The following is a 17,208-nucleotide window of genomic DNA, read 5'->3' on the forward strand; positions in this document are numbered from 1 at the left end:
TGAGCCCAGGATAGAAATCACTCCTGCCCTTTTCCCCAGGCAGCACTAAGGTCTTATCCTCCGTGACATACAATAACGTTCTTTACACGATTTTTCATTCAACATGTGCGCCCAAACACACAGATGCAAACACAGCACACCCCTGCCACAACTAGATTCACAAATGTCCTCAAACCGAGCAACCCTGGACCGACCCTGTGAGTCATAAATCGTGCAGGTAGAATGGAGGTGGAGAGGGGAGGTGGGCAGGGGGAGGGCCAGGGTCAGTGTGTTTCCTCCAGAGGCCAGAAGGTGAACTGCAGAGTTCTCCCTCCTGGCCCCTTCATCATCCTTCTGACACAGACAGATTACACCACCCACACAGCCTCACCCCAGCGCCAGCACCCTTCCTACCCTCTTCTAGCTGTCCCTCTCTCCTCATCCTTCCTAACTTGATCTTCCTCTGCTCTCATTTTGCTCCCTCTCCTTGTTCTTTCTTGTTGTCCTTTGTTTCTTTTTTGTTGTCGAACTCCCTCTATCCTGCCCCGTATCTTACAAGTGCTAATCAAATCAGTGACCTTTGACCCTTCAATAATGTCTGGCCTCTGCTTTCCTCTGTTCAGCCCATTTTTTTTTTATTTCTTTCTTTCCCTCCTCTCGGCCTTGCCATTTCTCCTCCTGTCACCTGGCATTATGCAGGAGGGACGTCTCAACCCACAGCGCAGTCTGAGCCTGCTTTGGTCTGAAATTCGGCACATTCTCCCTGCTGCTTCGCCGTCCTCGGATCTACCTCATACATACTTTCCTTTCACTTTCCCATCCATACCTCCTCCTAGCATTTCTACCCTAAACCTGTCCCTGATCTTAGAGCTCATAAATCCTACACAAGGACATGACGAGGCAGCCAGGACTCTCTCTAAATACTGATTTCTACTCTCTCCCTCCGCCCATGGATATTACTCTTTCTTCTCGCCTGCTTTGGTTCCATTGACTTCCCCTTAAATTCTGTCTTGTCTTTGTTTGTGCTTTCTGACACCCTCAGCATGTATACTCAGGATCTGCAGGTCTTACATTCACACAAGCAGCTTCTAAATAGCTGCCAATCTAGCATCAACAATACATGCAGGACTGGTTTGACTTATTCATCCTCACACAAGCACAACAATGAAGAACGATTGCTATTATTGTTTGGCATTGGCGAAAGGATTTAAGCCAGTTTGTGTGTTATTTAAGAGCCATGTTTATTGAAAAGCCGGCAGATTAGTCCACTTTCTCTTGTTATGGGCTGGATTTCCTGCTGTAGTGGGTAAAGCTGTATGCTGCGTTAAGGGAATTTACAGCCCCTCCGTATAGCCAATGGATACTCACTAGACATCAAAAGATTTACCGTTTCTCCCTGGGTGGACCTGGCACTCTGATACTCATGTTTAGAAGCTGGCAGACAGACCAGTGGAGAAATAATTGAGATAAATCTCAACTCCAGGGGGAGACGGACATTTGGCTAAAGTTGGGACCGGATTTTATCATCAAAGAAAAGTGAATTAGACTGAGTTGCACTGACCTTGGGAAAACAGAGGGAGGGGAGAAGAGAGGAGTGAAGGAGAGGATGATACAGTGACTCTATTCACATTCAGCTCAGATTTAGGGAGAAAATGCAGCCAAAGAGAAAAAGACAGACAGCGCCAAAAGAGGTGGGACAGAGGCAAGAGGTGGTGATGAGACAAAGGGACATGATGAGGAATAGCGTCAATTAACCATTACAGGCCAATCACTCTCAATCAAAGAATCTCTTTGTTCTCTGTCCTTGTCAAAAGAATATCTGTTATAACGGCCCCCTGTGGCATTGCAATACAATCCAATCTGATTAATGCCTTGGAGAGGGGTCTTAGAGAGCATCAGTGTTGATTACAGCTATTTGAAGAGAAGGAGCCACTAGGGATTTTCCAAGCAAGAGAGTGAGAGATAGGTGAGCAAAGGTGTAAGGGGAGAAATGAGATGAAGTGAGAAAGACTAATTATAACATAAGTTGTGGATTATGTGTCTTATTTAGCAGTAATAGTAGACAGTCCTTTTGGCATACAGTAACATCAGGATGTGGTGTGTGTGTGTGTGTGTGTGTGTGTGTGTGCATGCTGACTGTTAACACCTGAGCCCTCAACAGTGCAGGAAGTCGGCCTTCTGGTGTTGTTTCCCTTCTACTTTCACCCTTCAAATGTTGACAGCAAAGCTGCGAAAAAAGCTGCCTCCATGGATGAAAGCAAGAGGAATCGTAAAAAAATGTAAAGAAAACAACAAAACAGAAAAACACATCATTGTCTCTGACCCCGGTGAAACAACCAACTAAGTGCAAAAAGAAGCGCATATACTGCAAAGGAAACCTATTTCATGGGTCTGTTTATGGAAGAGAAAGCAAAATGTATGCATGAATGGAAGTTCCATTTATACCTAAAAAGTTTCATCCACCCACACAATCACAGCACATGTGCACACAGGGGCATGTCGTGCACACACACACACACACACACACACACACACACACAGATTGCCAGCAGCCTGATGAGTAAATCATTCAATCTGCCCTCCCATATCCCCAGGCTCAGTGGGTGTTAATGATATAGACTGACATATTATTACAGCATCTAAATGATGCTAGCTGTAGTTGATTATGGCCCATGGTGCTTCTGTACAAAGTAACTGTGTGTGACTGACAAGTCAATGTAGACAGATGGACAGTTTCACCTGTACAACTGGGCCCAGTGCGGGACTCTGGCCATAAATAAAGTCAACCATATTAGTTGGGGAAAGCCTGAAGGGTTCACTCACTGCTACAGTCTGACTGTAAGTGAAACTGAAGAACACACTGTTTCAAAGAGTCTTTAGCTGGCTGTGTGGCTTACTGTTCCCTTTCATCATTTCTCCTCCAATGCTGTTTGTACGTGTGAATGTGTGTGCATGTCAACGTGTGCAGGCCCATGTTGCGGTGTGTGTGGGTGTGCGAGCATGCATGCGTGCGGTGAAGTAGCTAGGCGAAAAGATAAGGCATGGCAGTTAATCACATTGTGCGCATATGCAAATATAGAGCGGATAAATCAGAGTGTCTGCAGATGAGAAATTCACACTTCCACACACACGCACCACTTTTTCTGAAGACACTGAGGTTGCCCATGTGCACTAAAGGGGGGAAATAAACCCGTTCACTCAATCTGAGCACTGTGAAATACCACTGTGCACCATTCTGATTTTGCATCTGCATGTGTTTGAGCGTAGGTGCGTGTACACTGCATTTATGTATGTCTATATGAGTGTGTGTGTGATTCCACACCTATCAAAAAGAATGACAAGTTATATGCATTGTTCACGCAATTGTTCACCCAGTACACGCTGCATCAAACGCTGCTCTGTGATCTATGACATGCACATATATGAACTGTAGCACTGTACTGCAAGTGCTGCTTCCAATGGCTTTTAAGTTTCCCAATCAAACGCTTATCATCAGTCAATACAAGATAGCACCATAAACAAGGATGGGCGTGTATTTCTGGTAGATCTTTGGTAAGCAGAAATAATTCACAATTCTTGTAATTAATTATTCATTAAAGCCCCACAGAACAGACACTGGCTTAGTAATTAAGTCTGAATCAGACACTGTAGCTCATCTAATTATCAACCACTATAAGTTTGTTAACATATTAACCCGCATTAATTAATTATTGATAGCTGCCTTTTTTATGAGCTGGTAGTTCCAGACTACACATGTATAGCGAGGCGAGAAGTGGAAGGAGATTTTGCAATAGTTGCATGCTAATTTTTGTGCGAATAAACATTTTTTGTGAAAATATGCGACTTGGCAGTAATTGCCTTGTTTGATAGCAAAAGAGAGATCCAAAGCAATCACAGAGGCAGCAGACAAACTCAATTATAAAAGCAATTGAAATGCTTTGGACTAGAAAGCTCCATGAAAGGCTGAGGGGTTTGGATCAGTGCGGAGCGTCTGCAGATTATGTCGCACTGTTTAGAACATCAAACAAACACAAGGAGGTCTATCAATAGAGGCTCTTTTACCAAACACACCATCACAACAACCAGCCAGTGACGCTCTGCAATGGGAAAGGAAATGGGATCAGATGAGAGGAAACAAATGTTTTCATGCCTGAAAAAGTGGAAAAAAGGCGCTAAACTACTATAGATTGCAAATCTGTATGCAGAGCTTCCACCCAAACAAAGTTTTTCCACATAGAAAAACATCTCAGCCAGAGGCAACTCCAGTACATTCAGTATCACAGATAGCTGGCTTCGCAGCCATTTCAGATTTTGCCTCCACATTTTCAAAAAGAACTCTGTGAGTGCTTCGTCAGATGGAGGTCTGGCCACTGGTCTCTCTGAGAGCTGCAGGTGATAATGGTACCCAGGTGCAAACATTTACTGTCTCTGTTTTCCCATCCCTACAACAGCAGCTGACCCTCCCTCTCCCCATTCTCACATAGGCAGGTTCAATTGCACTGCCAGGCAAAACTATGCCTGCCACCATCACTCTAGTTATTCATCTTCCTGTCAGTGTTTAAAGAATCAAGGTAGAACTCATGCACGGGCACGAGTTCACTATCTTTACCCTCATCAGAACCCCCTCCACCCCCATGACCGAGACAAATGCTATCATCTATGTGTGTGTGTGTGTGTGTGTGTGTGTGAGTGTGTGTGCGTGATTGCGTGTGTGTGTGTGCGTGTTGGGCATTCACTTTGAGTAAATGCAATTTTTCCCCCACAGTGGCAGAGCTCCACTCCTCCTGTCAGCTTGCCAGGCTCCCAGTGGAGGTTGACAGGCCAGCTGCCAGCAGCAGCCATCTCGACCAGTTAAAGGGACACGCATGTCACATTTCCCATGATCACGCTGACGTTGTCAACCTGACATACATTTAACAAGGCACCCATAACTAAAGTCTCTGTCCCATACAGTCTATACTCTGTCCCTTCACTAGGAAAAAGCAGAGCAGGTCCAGGGACCTGGAGGCTGTCAATCAAAAACAAGCATGCAAAAGCACACTGACTCACACAAACGTAGCACCTTTGATGCACAGGCTCAGCCTTTGGCCTTGAGCCTGCATCTCTTATTGACTCAGGGCTTCATTACACACACAGTGAGCTTCAGTAATCTCTCTGAAGCTACCCTACACACTCCGACTACAAACAAGGTAGCTGTCAGTCTGTATAGTGTTCTTCCTAATACATTACTTGAATTGCAGGTGTTTTACAGGTAGAGCCTCGTTTTAAGTCAGCATAAATTTGCCTTTACTAAGCTCATTTGCTATATTTTCTTTGGTCCTTACTAAATCCTGACAGTGAGTAGTTCAAAGTAGCCCAAGACATGTCTCATCTATTTACTTGGTAAACAATTAAGTTCCAACCACATGACATTGCATGACATTAGGTTCAATACAATGATTCCTCTAGCACTGCCATCAGACCAAAGTACAATTCATGTTTTAATGTATCATCAAACTTTTTTTAATGGCTCAAGTTTTGTGGCTCAAAATGGCTTTACTATACAGTCCGGTCAATGTCAATCTTCAAAAAAACCTCCTTCCCCAACTAATTTGATCTCATCTTAACCATAATGCAACAGGTAGATTTTTTTGAGCCTTTATTATTCCGTATGAGCTGAAATTTGGTCACCAAAACCGTTTGGATACGATACGGAATTATTGTAAGCAAAGCTGCAGAAACAGGAAGTGTATTGCTTCTCCAAATTACTCTGTAGGTCAAGAAGGGCTGAATGGAAGTAGTCACATCACAATTTTGAGTCTTGTTGAAAACATTTTTGGTCTTTGACAGTTGAATTTTTATTCTGTATGGAGCAGATTTTTCAAATGCTTAAATAACCTATGTTTAGGTTTCATCTTGTATGACCTTGTTATAGCACTGCAAAACCTCTTCAAGCATTTACACACCAAAAGCCTAAGTTTGTCATTGCACAGGGCCACAACTTTACTTACAGTGAAGATGTGGCGGCGCACTCCCAGGCAGCTGGGTGAGCCATAGCTTTCAGTTAGATTGAACTTTCACCCCAAATACAGAGCAGTCATGATAGTGACAATTTTACTTTAGGAAAGAATGGACGTGAAGTTAATTTTGTGCATCTCTGAATTCACAGTTACACAACTCTACCATCCAATACTACAGGTACTCGAGTAAAAAATCTCAGGGATGGCAGAAGATGTCAGATGTGGTGGAACTGCTTACGTTCCAATGTCTGTGGTATGTAGTGTCCTAGTAAGCTGCTTTGAAGGATTATGTGCTGCTCCTCATTTTCAAACTACTAACTCTTGTGCATTTGGTGTAAAACTGGTGTTAGGCCAATTTGTTGTTTAGATACGAGGACCTGTTGGGTATGTTATCCTGCCGATAGCGCTCCGTCAGAGCATTCAAAAACCAACACATGGCTTGTGTATGATTTGTGAATGTGAAATGTAGAGTATAGGTCGAGGTATAACTCGCTGTACTATCTTACAGCTAATCACATGTTCAAGACTGAAAGTCTTTTGGGAATTCTCAATGAAAACATGTACTCTAAAGTGAAAGTGCATGCATTATTTACAAAAACTCACTTACTCATATATCACAATGCAATCCAGTAGAAAAAGGGTCATGAGTGTTTTTATAGCAGTGAGTGAATAGTTTTTAGATTCCTGCGGTCCTGTCAGGAACACTCATGTCATATACTGCAGGCTGTTCGGCTGTGACAAAGTCAGCAGTAAATATACAAACAGGACGTCGGCCATATCCTTGCAATTTTTTCTCAAGTCATGTAAAAATTGCTCACTGACTTGACAAGTCCTCAATGTACCTGTGTGCAGTGTCCTTTGCTTGATGCCCTTTGCTTGGCCCAACGGATTTGCCACTGGCAGCTTTATTCTTGGCATTAGTTTTGGGAGGAACAAGTCTCTGGTAAAACTCCTTATTGTTGCTGCTCAGTGATGCATGTCTGTTGCACAAACCGTTGCCGATCTTCTAATTATCATGGATGCTGCAGCGAGAAAACAAGCTGTGGTAGAAATAGCATGACCCAATGGCGTCTCTATTTTGCATTATCATAGAGTATGCTGCTGTTTGCCTTGCTGTGTGATTAATTCATGTGTGTATCATTAATGCAGGAATGTCCAGGGGCAAAGACAAAAGCTCGGTCAATGTGAAATGAAACACAGAAGCAGGCTGTTAAAAATTGCGCACACATATGCACACGCTCACACACAGACTGAATCTTGGAGCTAAAAAACACAGAGCGACTTATCAGATGCCCTTGTTTTGCAAAGTAGTGCTCTGTTTAAACCAACAGCAACAATGATAGTTGACCCTCTGAGAGGGAAAGCAGCCACAGGGCCAGTTTAATATGCAGATGAGGTGTGGGACTGCTGCACGCTGCAGGATTTAGATGCGAAACACTGAGTTCTCTCTCTATCCATTTCATTCATTCCCTCCATTCTGTCCTTTTTTTTCCATTCTCTATTTTTCTCCATTAATTTCATATTATTTTCATTCTCTTTTACGCTTACTTTCTCTCTCTTTTTCTCTCTCCCGGTTCTGAGCTCCCTCTTTTTCTCCATCAATTTAATCCGCTCCTCCTCTCCCTCTCCCTCTCTATTTTGTGAGACGCAACAATCACTCTGCACTAAATGCTATGGGCGCCAGAGGTAGAATAACAATGGCATATTCGTTCCAAAGATATAACACAGAGCAGTTGGCATAGAGGCTACACAGCCCTAGGAGATCTTATAACTTCACTGCTGCAGCCAGCGAATACAGTTTGGGAAGTGGCAGATTCTGGAAAAGTGAAATGCAGGCGTGATTAGAGCTGTGCAGTTAAAGGACTCTTTGAGGATACTACCACTCATATGGCTCCGGTGCTGTAGTAGAAGCAGGGGACTGGTGTTTGCTGAGTTAATGGTTTGTGCATAGGCTTGCTGACAGCACTGAATGCTTGATTCACACTGATGAAACAAACTGGGAAACGCTCCTATGCACATTGCTATGTATTCAGCCATTTCTGTAAATGAGAGCGGCGCCCAATGTGTGAAGATATTAATTCGCCTAAGCTGCTTACATGTTAACCACCAGCCAAGACAGATACTTTACAGCATGAAGCCTGGCTGCCCTGGTCTGAGGTTGGTGGCCGACCAGCGATGTGCTATGTGAAGCATATTTACCCCTGGCTGTGGCTCTTTTTTTTTTTTTTTTAACTTCTAGGCTGTTCAACATGCTAATAACCATGACCAGTTTAAACCCCACAGCTTCATTCGGTACCCCGGCCCTACTATCTCAACTCCGATGGCGTGCCTCGCAGCTGTTAGGCCGTGTGAGATGGGGACAAACATGTTGTGTCTGTGTGTGTGAGGAAGAGAGAGAGACGGATAAAGAGACAGAAAGAAAGCAGAGGAGGAGAGAAAAGAAGAGGGGAGACGGAGGCCGACGGGGCAAGAGGGAGAAATGTGGTGGCAGCATGTCAGCTACAGATAAGGGCATTAGTCTGCCCCCTGTGGGTCGGAGTGAGAGACTGACACTGCAAGTGCTCACACTGCCATGTGCGCACACACACACACACACGTGCATGCACGCACCTCTCTGTGGATGTCAACTTTGCTGTCTGAGACTAGTCAACAAATAATAGATAAGACCTGCGCAAGGCAAACACGAACAACTAAACTCTCAATCACTGGAGTCACTCTCTGAACTCCTCTGTCCAAACCTACACATGAAACACAGACAGTTATTTTTACACAAACACAACAATTATTCACCAAATGTCTGTTTAAAAAAAAAAAAAAAAAAAAAAAAAAAAAGTACCCCTTCATGTTGTGAACAGAAGGAGTCCAGAGATGCCAGCCAAGGCTGTTGGGTCCTGAGGGACTGACGCCTCTTTCATGTCAGACATGGGATCCATCCTAAATGGAGCAAGGCCTTTTTTTACTGAGCTAATTGACTGCAGAAGCACATGTGGAGCCAACTCTAAACAATGCCCCAGATCTTGTATTCATAAGTGAGTGTTTGAAGGACACGAGATAATCCCTGCAGCTTACGCTATGGAGAGACTATAAACTTGAGCAACAGCAGTGCGCTCAATAGTGCTGCAAAATTGTTGGCTAAATTAAAATTATGGATTATTTAACAACTGTTTGCCATGTTGTAACAATATTATGTGTCACAGCAGGCCTACTGCAGCTATGTCAACACCGGGCCACGAGGATGATTCATCGATGAGACAGGGGGAGGGATGGAAGAAGAGATCGCAGGAGTGGAGGAAAAAGAAGGAAGGCTCTAATTTGAAGCGAGGAGCTCACCAGAGGACACGAGACAAGATCAATGGCAGAGAATCACAGAGCCACAGCTTCAAAAAAGAAATGGACAGATATTTCTCTGTGAAGTCTACCACTCATTACCATTGGTAAGAGGGTGCGAGGAGGAGGAGGAGGCGTGTGGGCTGTGGCAGATGGATGACAGGGAACCAGGGGGCTCCAGGCAGAAATCTCCAGAGCCTTTATACGAGCTGGTTAGTCAGATCACAATGGCCAGAAGAAGAGTCTGTGAAGTGCAGTGAGTCAAAGAGTATAAAATACCTGACCGTGAGTGAACAGGAGGAGTCTTGGGACTGAATTTTCTATTACTGTATAAAGGCAGAGATACAGCATGTTCTGCAGCATAAGGGGCACATATACTGAGTATAATAGTCTTCAGATCATCTGTCAAATTGTAGCAGGAATCAGCTCCAATCTTGTTTCTTTCTCCAACATTTTCTCTAATCTTCCTTTTTTCTTTTTTCATCATCCTTTCCTCTCTTGTACTTTTATGAACCTAGGAAGTTTGGAGAAAAGAAATCAACTTTCTGCAATTCAGATTTGGAGCTAGTTTGTACTGAGAGCCGGTGACCATACGAAGAATGGAGACACTTCTACACTACATTTGTTTTGTTTATTGTTCTCTATATCGACTGACTGTCTGCCTCCAACGTCAGTCTGCAGTGCATGCACAAGCTGAGTGTGACTGACAGAGGAGGCTGTGTAGGACTGTGGGCGTAGCCTGAGTGACAGGCCTGTGGCTCAATCTCCTGTGCGACCTGGGGAGTAAGAGGTGGCCAGGTGTGTGGGTGTGATTGGTGCGGGCAGTAAACAGATTATTTCTTCTTCCTAGCAGCACATACTTTTTGTGCAAATGCAGCCCCCACAAGCCCAATCTAGTTCCTATCACAGCCTTCCCGGGTTACAGTACGATATCAGCTACATAATGACCTGATTCCGCAAATGCAGGGCGATGGAGACAAAATATAAGCATAACAATCTGTCATTTTAACCTCTGTAGTGTGACATGCTGGAAGACAACCGATAAAAACTAGCATTTCAGAATGTGGGCACTAGTTTGATTGTATCCATGGTGAGTTTCGTGACACTGGCCAATCAGAACACAGTAAATACAACATTAATCTATTGTAGGTTTTCAACCAGTCTAAATGTTGAAAAGGTAGATAAATTATTAGAGGAAATCCTTGCCCCCACAAACAAACCCAGGCTCATCAGCCAATCTACATATACGGACACCATGATGACATTAATGGATGATGGATAATGTTTTTCCCTCCCCCACAACATTTCTCTCAGTTCGTCCCCTTGTCCTTCTCCCTCTTTCATATTCACGGTCATGATTGCTACTCGTGTACGTATACTGTATATGTTGTTAGTGTCATTAATCATTCCACCTGTGTTTTTTCTCCTTTGCTTTGCATTGATGCGAAAAGTCTGTCGAAAACAGTAAGACTTGTTCCAGTTTACAGGTGGAGCAAAAGAAAGGAAATAACAACGTAGTGCAACACCAGTTTGTACTTCATGCTCTAAAGCAGAGCAGCTACAGCGGTATAACACATAGCTGGGATCCGCTCCTGTCAGCTAATAACGAAGGGTAGAACAATTAACTAGTTCAAATCGACACTCTGGGCTTAATGTGGGAATTATATATGTGCATTAATTCAAATAGCTTGAAACGGGCTAAAACTAGGAGGGAATCAGAGCTACATCTCTGTGTTGGAAAATCTTAATATGACAGGCGCAGTTTGGTTTAAGTTCTCTCCTGTAAGCCAGAGGAAGCCATACTTACCCTATTAGTCTAGTTATCATTGTCATTTTAATAAGAAGATCAAATAATTTTCCTTGTCATATAACAATTGCTGTATTTTATCTTGTTCTCGCGACCAACTATTGCAAATTTTTTACTGACAATTTTCTTTTCAAATTACTGTAACATCATTCCTCTGGATAGCAATATATGGAAAATTTTGGTCAGTTGGAGGAGGAGGCAATTATAGCCCTATTCCAGTCAGTGTTACTTTCTGTTTAATGGTTAACGTTCTTTCTCAAACAGAGAATGGGGGTGTGGTTAATAGTCGGACGTAATCCATTACCATGGCGACCAGATTGCCATTCTAGCGCACTGGTGGTGTGTCGGATTGGTAGTGATATTACAGCCTAACCTGTCGAGTTACTACAGCATTAGCCTGTATAGACTAGGTTACATGTCAGTAACAGAGATATATGAAATCTATAGGTGAAATCAGACGATGGCTTCTTTACTGATGGATCATCTATCCTAAGCAATGACATCTTTCTTTGTTTTATAATTATTTTTTTATATGTTTTTGTAATATATTATTATTTTTATTTTATATTCCTTTTGGAATATAAAGTTAAAATAAAGTTGGAAAAGAGGTTGATGAGCTGCTAACCTGACATCTCTCACATAAAAAAGCAGAATATCGAGTTATATCCAACCAGTCTGATGTGTGTAGAAGAGTGTCTAGTTATACTGTAGCAGCTTGGTGTCATCAGGCGATTTAATGAAGGTAAACACGGTGAACGGCCGTGCGTAACAGCACTGCACTCTGCCGCGGCACTTCTCAGAGTCTACGGATTTATCAACATATCAGTCCTGCTGCCTTCAGATGCTGCAGAAATTTAATGAACTGAAGGAGAAGCTTCTCAAAGTGTATAAACAGCTGTGGACAGCAGATACTGTAAGAATCACCTACATTCATTAATAGATCACTGCAGACTGATTTACTGAAGTTCCTGCTTTAATCGCATTAAACGTTTTTTTCTGTGCCGATTTTGGTTGGAGAGTGTTTAATTGAAATAAATTATTTATGTTTTAAGCATTAATTCAGTGTTGCACCATGTCTGCAGCAAGTATTTAATTTGAAACATAGGTGCCTGTATCAGCAGCCTATGTGACGCTCACAAAAACAAAGGGATTTTATGAGGATGACGTATAACTGCAGCGTTCTACTATGGTCATACGTCATCGTTCCGTTTTGCAACAGCTTAAATTTTTGAACTTGAGCGCAAAATTAAGTCATTTGTCAAAAAATATTTGGCGAACAGTGTGGCTAATCAACATTGTCAGGAAACAATGAATGAATGTTTATGGGATATTTGAATGCGAGCGTTCACGTCACTGGACAACTCGAGACTTTTCAATCATTGCAGAGTTTGCTGTGTGAAGGTCAATTAACAATAAGGCACCATTTTCATTAAAATTTTGGCTTTAATTACCTTCAAATGACAGACTGCATTGGCAGACGTGAGGCTGCGACTTGGATGTTGATGTAACTGCTATTTACAGGCCAGAAAATAACAGTAATTACAGTAAGGCCAACATGGCATGAACGTGGCAGGAGCAAAGGTCTAATCAGTCAGAATAACTGACACACCTGTGCTTGCGTTCGCAGCCTTTAAGTATACTATTGTGGCACTGTGCAACCGTTAATGGTCAGGGGAAAAAAAACACTGTATAATTATACTTTTGACGTATTTTACTATAATACTTGCAATTTAGGCTGTGTGGACACATCAACAAAGAAGTGCGACAAAGAATAGGTTGTTCCATTTCCATGACTTACCATGACTTAGCACAATGCTAACACAATAGAGCTTTTTTTTTCACAGCAGGCATTTTAAGCTGTTATAGTAAGAAAAGCACAGGTGCAACTAATCACATTAACAATGGCCTAATTCCACTGAAATGTCCTGATAAGCCCCGTCAGTGAGCCAGCATGCACAATACCAGGGTCCTCGAAATTGAACACCTGAATGGAGCCATTATCATTAGTTTTATTAATCACACCTGTGCTTTTCCTGCTGCGACATGTCAAAGTGTCTGCCGTGCGAAAGGTCTATAACAGTATTTTGAGAGACAAGGCAAACAATGTCCTTTTAATAGGCTAACAGCAATGTTTTGTAACAATTTGTTACTTTTTAAGGGTATGTTAATTCAATTAAGTAATCGTTATTAAAATAATTTTCACTGACAAATATAATCACTAAACTTGGATGACTGAAGAGTAGAGAAAATAGTGTTGCCTGGTTATATCAATTTGTATTTTGAAATGCTGAAAGCAGGGTTGAAAAATAGGCAGAACCAGCATGAATCCATCAATCCGTCCTAGCTGGTGTCCTAACAGGACAGGCTGCTGGTAGGGAAGTGATGTGGTGTTTTTGTGGCAGTACACAGTAGGATCATTGAGGCAATTAAACATTACTTTAATGCCACAGCAAATATTTGAGGGCTTAAAGTCAAAGTGTCATTTTACAAATTACATGAGAAACAACACTTTAAATGACTGTTTCTTAAAGTCAAAACATAACACAGGAATCAGCCGTTACATTAACACTTGTACAGGGTCTACAGCTCAGAAAACTGATATCCTATATAAATATATTTGCATTTAGAACAGTAAAAAAAAGAAAAAAAAAAGTCGGCAGTATAATTTAGAGAATAAATTAGATCACAATGGAATTGTGCTGTAATTATCTTTTGTCTGGCAAAATAGAACATTAGTTCACTATGCCTGTTATACAATAATTAATAATTTACACAATCAAAACGTGGAGAGTCAGTCTGGAATGAAAAAATACGTTTGAACAAGGGCAAGAATCGAGGAGGCTTTACATGTTATAAAAACAGCAACCACAGAATGTGGAGTAAATGGAGTAATTTATACATACAGATATTTTATCTATCATTGTACATATAGTAACTCAGAATTTTGACCATCATGGGTTGATAGATGCAGTGATTAGGTTTACCGCAGAATGATGTTCAAGGGACACAGTGTCTCGAAGATAGTTCAAGGGTTACTAAAGTGACCTTATAAGATTATGACAGTACTTTCTGTGTGTACCATGATGATTGAAATACAGATTCTGAATGTACTAGACTCTGTTAAGTATGAAATTCTTGTTGAAATTTATAATATATATAATAATGCCATCAGGAAAATATAAAATGTATTAATAACGTCAGTGTAATGAGCTGCTTTAATATGTACTAATCCTCAGAGAACTAGTCAAATCCTAGCCCTCCCCAGTGCAAGCTAGGTCCAAATCTCTGCATACATATATTAGAAATGTCATTCATAATCATGGCAACAGTGTGTAGTAATTGTGGACTGATTGTAAAATGACTTCTTCAGGTGTAGTGTCTCTACATTCTCCTACCTCGAGGGTTATTGAGAGCTGCTTCGGTGGCCTTCCTGCCCTCTCCACAGTGGCTCTGGTCGAAAGGTAAGCACTGCTCCCCTGTCCCGGCCACTACCTCAAGGTTGCGGGACGGGTCTTTTGGCTGCCCGAGGTTCCTCACTCGGTACACTCTGCGACTGCTGGTGTCAGACACATAAAGAACTTCCCCCATTGGATCCATGGCCAGGTAGTACTTATGGGCCGGGCTGGTGCTAGTGAGAGAAGGAGTACAAGGTGAATGGAGAGTAAAGATGGCAAAGTAAGGTTAGACAGTAAAGTAGTATGTAAAATTTCCCATCACATGTATGATGAGTGAGCTTTCAGACCAGTGTTCCAAGGTGTTCTTAGTTTGAGTTTTGGAAAATTTGACTTTTTTCCTTCTTACCCAGAGAGACACAGACTGATTTGTGTGTCACTGCATGCAGTTTAAAGTTATACTGATCAATGAGACCAGCCTCATTTAGCAAGTTATAATACCGCTCAGTACTCATGAATAAACTGCACCATCAATTTAAGTCAAGGCAATTAGCAGTAATCAGGTGAATACTTAAAAAAAAAGAGAGAGATTGCAGAAGTAAACTTGTACATGTGCTGGAGGAAAAATATTAATGTTCCAAGCGACAATCTCATTTTTTAGAACCTGTACATTTTTAGGAATAGGTATTATATATTTGTTAAGAATGACACAATGTTAATATGATCATGTAAAAAATGAGACAAAAACACCCAAAAACGTGTGAGTTTGTCATGTTCTGTGTATGTTAGACAAATAGTAAAATCAAAAAAATCACTAAACTATCCTTTAGACAAAGGGGAGTGAACGTGTTGGCCTGATGACTTGTGCTAGACCTTTTCTGCGTTACTCTTTGCACATCTGAGTGTGAATAACCCAAATATACAACACACTGTATGCTGCATAAACCTGTTGATATATTAACAAAGCGCAAAGTAATTCACTCTTATGTGGTCATTTTAATATTTCAAATTGTTTGCAATGGACAACAGTAATGTCAAAAACTACCACAAACAAATATACTTTGAACATAAACTTGTGTTAATGTCATGCTCGCAAATTCTTGCTTTTTTTGATAAAGAAAAAAAAGAGTAGTTACTGTCAGCGTCTGTTTTCAGGTATTACTTCATCCCCCGGTGCTCAGCTATAGTATACATATAATAACAGCGGTATGCAGAAACCTACAATTGCTTGCAACGATGCCTTGAGGATGTTTTTGTGTTTGCCAAGATTTTACAGTGCTAGTCCTACAATATGTTCGTCAGCATAAATGTACCCGCATGTCAGGCAGCGATAAGGCACCTTATGTTTAAATGTATGTGCAGCCTGGATACGGTAGAGAAGAGGATAATGGATGCATCTGTAAATCCTACCAAAAGCTCCATCCTTATACAGTATTTCAGAGATGTGACACCTCCGTTGCATCAGTTTATTGGTGAATTCTGTGAAAGGGTTACGCACATGAGTTGTATTTTATGCATATATGTGTTCCCTTTTTTTGATTTTATATGATTTGTATTATACATGATAGCTGTAAAATTGCATCCTTAATTGTTAATTTTATCTTACACCTCTGTGGAATATGGTCCAAAATAAAGCTAAACTGAGCTGAGAGCAACAGGAAAACAGGAGGGACAATAACAGGGAGTGGAGATGACTTGAAACAAAGGTCCGAGAGCAAAATTAAACTCAGAACATTCATATAGCTAAATTTGGCCTGAGCCAAATGAGCCATGAGGATACATAATTGTCTATTGTTCTAGCTGTTATTGTTAGTTTACGAGACATAAGAGTGAACAAAGGATGAGAAGTTTGTTCAGTGTAAGGCTCACAGAGGAAAGACGATGGTATGGAATCATTGTGTTCTGGTTTAATGAAAGTGTTTGTTGTCCTCAGTATAACCCTCAGGCTTGAGTTAGCACAACATGAACACTGACTTCATTTACCCTATATTGACTGAGAGCTGTATACTGTACTTTGTGTAGGAGGGGTGCCAACTGACATTACTGTGGGCATGCAGCTGTACAGAGAAGACTCGACTTGCTTCTTTACATGCAGTCTGCAATTCATTAATTACAGGAAACCTTTAATATTTTCAGGTTATTGTGTTGTATTATTGAGACTTGAACAGTGTGATCGCAAAAAGGAGAGGGGAATTTAAAATTTGTACTTTGAACATTGTTACTAAGCGAGATCCAAGCAATTATTTTGTAGCGTGAAATCCAATGTCAGCTGAGTTTGGTCAAAGCCTTCCTGCCAATTAAACTCAGAGACACCCTGTGAGAGTGCTTTTTTCTTCTTCTTTTTTTTTTTTTTTTTTTACATCGCTATTCTGTGAAAAATGTCTTGCAAGGGAAATTACAATGTCAAAAAATATTTCTAATGTCATGCTTTCGCACATTCTTTCTCAATTAAAGTACATTTACACTTCTTACAGACCCCGAAACAGACCTTTTTTGTTGCTTGACATTTTCTCGCAGGTTACAAATAGCGTCCTATAATTTCCAGTTTGCTTTGGACAGCTCTTGTACACAGTGAGACTGTTCTGCCTCTACGGACCCTAACTCTACAAAGAGAAAACTTCCTTCTGATATTAGCCTGAACCTTCTCACAACCCAGAGAAAAAAAAACAGTGCAACATAGGCAACGGTGCTGTCAGTCATCTAG

The 17,208-nt window shown here is 41.4% G+C and overlaps 1 protein-coding gene across 4 annotated transcripts in view; it reads right to left on the reverse strand.

Annotated features, from left to right (window-relative positions):
• Positions 1–17,208, reverse strand: part of tenm1 (teneurin transmembrane protein 1) — a 185,070-nt gene that overhangs the window by 25,585 nt on the left and 142,277 nt on the right. For all 4 annotated transcript variants that reach the window (XM_067598739.1, XM_067598741.1, XM_067598738.1 and 1 more), the window contains one exon: positions 14,508–14,740. In XM_067598739.1, coding sequence (XP_067454840.1) covers positions 14,508–14,740 — 233 coding nt within the window. The remainder of the gene's footprint in view (positions 1–14,507; positions 14,741–17,208) is intronic.

The sequence above is a fragment of the Thunnus thynnus genome, chromosome 9, assembly GCF_963924715.1.
Source record: "Thunnus thynnus chromosome 9, fThuThy2.1, whole genome shotgun sequence".
Taxonomy (NCBI): domain Eukaryota; kingdom Metazoa; phylum Chordata; class Actinopteri; order Scombriformes; family Scombridae; genus Thunnus; species Thunnus thynnus.